The sequence below is a fragment of the Penaeus vannamei genome, chromosome 2 (genome assembly GCF_042767895.1).
Source record: "Penaeus vannamei isolate JL-2024 chromosome 2, ASM4276789v1, whole genome shotgun sequence".
Taxonomy (NCBI): domain Eukaryota; kingdom Metazoa; phylum Arthropoda; class Malacostraca; order Decapoda; family Penaeidae; genus Penaeus; species Penaeus vannamei.
Genome location: NC_091550.1, coordinates 16,305,223 through 16,307,722, shown reverse-complemented (window position 1 = coordinate 16,307,722; position 2,500 = coordinate 16,305,223). Strand labels below are relative to the sequence as shown.

At 34.5% G+C, this 2,500-nt stretch overlaps 1 protein-coding gene across 1 annotated transcript in view; it reads right to left on the bottom strand.

Annotated features, from left to right (window-relative positions):
* Nucleotides 1–2,289: 2,289 nt before the first annotated feature.
* Nucleotides 2,290–2,500, bottom strand: part of LOC113827172 (uncharacterized) — a 3,367-nt gene continuing 3,156 nt past the window's right edge. The window contains exon 6 of the mRNA XM_070135725.1: nt 2,290–2,500. This exon is cut by the window's right edge and continues 62 nt beyond it. Within this exon, the coding sequence (XP_069991826.1) occupies nt 2,494–2,500 (7 nt within the window). The 3' untranslated portion in view covers nt 2,290–2,493.

Below are 2,500 nucleotides of genomic sequence, written 5' to 3'. Positions count from 1 at the left end.
TTGGCCCAGGAGGCATCATTTTCGTAACATATTCAGGCGGCTTTATGGCTGTCACAGCGGCTGGTATATGGAGGTAGCGGTACAACTCTACGGAAAGTGCTCTCCTTATTTCACAGGGTTTTACCGTTGGCAGGCTAATGAATCCTTTAATAATATAGATAAAATATCATCTGTGCTTAGTAAAAGTTGTTTGATTAAAACCTCATGGTTATCTAGCTATTTTAAAATTATACTGCATTTCGCGTGAAACACACACATATATATGGATATATATATATATATATATATATATATATATATATATATATATATATATATATATATGTATGTATATATATAATCTAATGTCGCACTGGGAAAATGCCACCGCCTTTAGCACACATAAACATATTAGATAAAGCAGTAGATAAACGGATCTGCTTTCTACCCGCAAGGGGAAATGAAGCTTTTCATAACTCAAAGAAAATTCCTACTCCAGCTTCCATTTTATACTCTTACAAAACCTTTGAATGTGATATATATATATGTTCACTGAAGGTCATACAGAGAACCTCTTGTAACACTAAAGCTTATAGTCTCTCCTTATCACACAATAACACACAAACATAGTCTTGGAGTACATTTTTGTTTGATTTATTTCGAACTCAAAAGAGATTTAAGAACATTTCCTTCGTTTATACGCATATAAATAAGTGAAAATAAGATTAAAAAAAAAACATTGTCAAATACATGACAATCAACACAATACGACCACAGAAAAAGTCTTTAACGCCATCTATTGGTGACCTTAAGAAACACCAGCGTCTCCTTCGATGAGCTGTATCATAATGTCGGAACCTGCCTTTCCCATGTCATGGTCAAGGGAGTTTCCATCACTCGCTCTTTCGCGTATTTCCACAATTTAATAAAGGTACCATGTTATTTCTTTTATGATAGTAATAGTATTACTGTCCGGGTGGAGGATGGAAAACAGTTTAATCAGCATTGAAATATATCGAAGGTATATCTATTCAGTTGTGTCTATTTATATTTTAAACACTATTCGACCTTCTGCAAATGTTCCAATATTAACATTATTACCCTGGAAAGCATATGGTTGACGAAGAAAATCGCTGCACATATATACAGGCTACATATACATACATACAGAAACATATACATATACATTTCCTATATCTATACAACATACACACATATATACTAGTATGCATATATGTATATGTGTTTGTTATGGTTGTGTGTCTATACATGTGTGTGTGTATTTGTGCGCACATATTGATTGATAAGATGAATAGGTTAAGACTACAAACAGCTGGGGTGTCATTCATTGCCCAGCTCTCTTCTTGTGGCTACCCAAGTTGTTGCCAGTAATCGTTGGTGTTATGAGTGATCCAATTTGTATGATCACCATTTTTTTTTTCTATATTATCATATAAACATCAACACGTGCACATAATATCCGCGATAGTCTACATTAAATCAATGATAAACCAAAGTAGTGATTCCAATATTGTTTGAAATACAAGTCTATCCTTCGTAATTAGAGTGAGGAAAGGCCACGTCTGCACTCAAATATACATTAATAGGAAATGTACCCACGAATCATAACCACACGGCATCTAAACCACTTCATCTCTTATGCAGCACAGCAAAAGGATGACACTCGTTCCTTGCCGTCTCTTTTCAATAATTTTCACTTCTTGCAGTCACTGGAGACGGGAGTTTGTATAGGATTTTGACAACAGAATTATAGATTTGAAAGGGATTCGAAGCTATCTGAAATGTCTCAATCGTAGTCATGGTTTGCTGCCAAATAATAATAAGAAAAAGGCAAAGAAAAAGAAAAAGAAAAATACGAAACAAACAAAAAACAAACATAAATATGCACAAAACAATCCCCAAATAACTAGGCGATAAGTAAAACTTTCAGGCAACAACTGTATGGGCAATTTTATCGGATTACTCAACCCTTCTAACTTCCCACAGGCATTCTTTGCTTTAATGATTTATTCTTGGATCAGGAGAAAAATGTTATTGGGCTTGGGGTGAAATGAGGACTTTTCAGTCGTACCTCAGTCGCTCAGTCTTGGGTTGTTATTATGGAAAATTTAGGAGACACCGATTTAAACAACGTACATGTCTGTCGTTAGGGGATGGTCGACTTGAACGATGATCATTTCTGCCATAACATTTAGATGATCTATAAAATCTGACGGCAACAGATGGTTCCCTGAATGTATTTCATCATCGTAGGACAGCCATTTTACATTCCATTTTTTCTTTCATAAAAAATAAGGTTTGATATGATTAACAGAATGCTAAGAATTTATTAGGAAAAGATGTCGAAAATAAAGGTAAATATGAGGTTAGGGTTTGGATTCGAAACATTTTGAATCGAATCAGCATTAACAAGATCAAGTATCAGTTTGAAAAGATTCGATAACAAGTCCAAAGGATTTCTGGTCTGTTGCTTTCCTCTTTCCGTGTCTTTTGTTATACT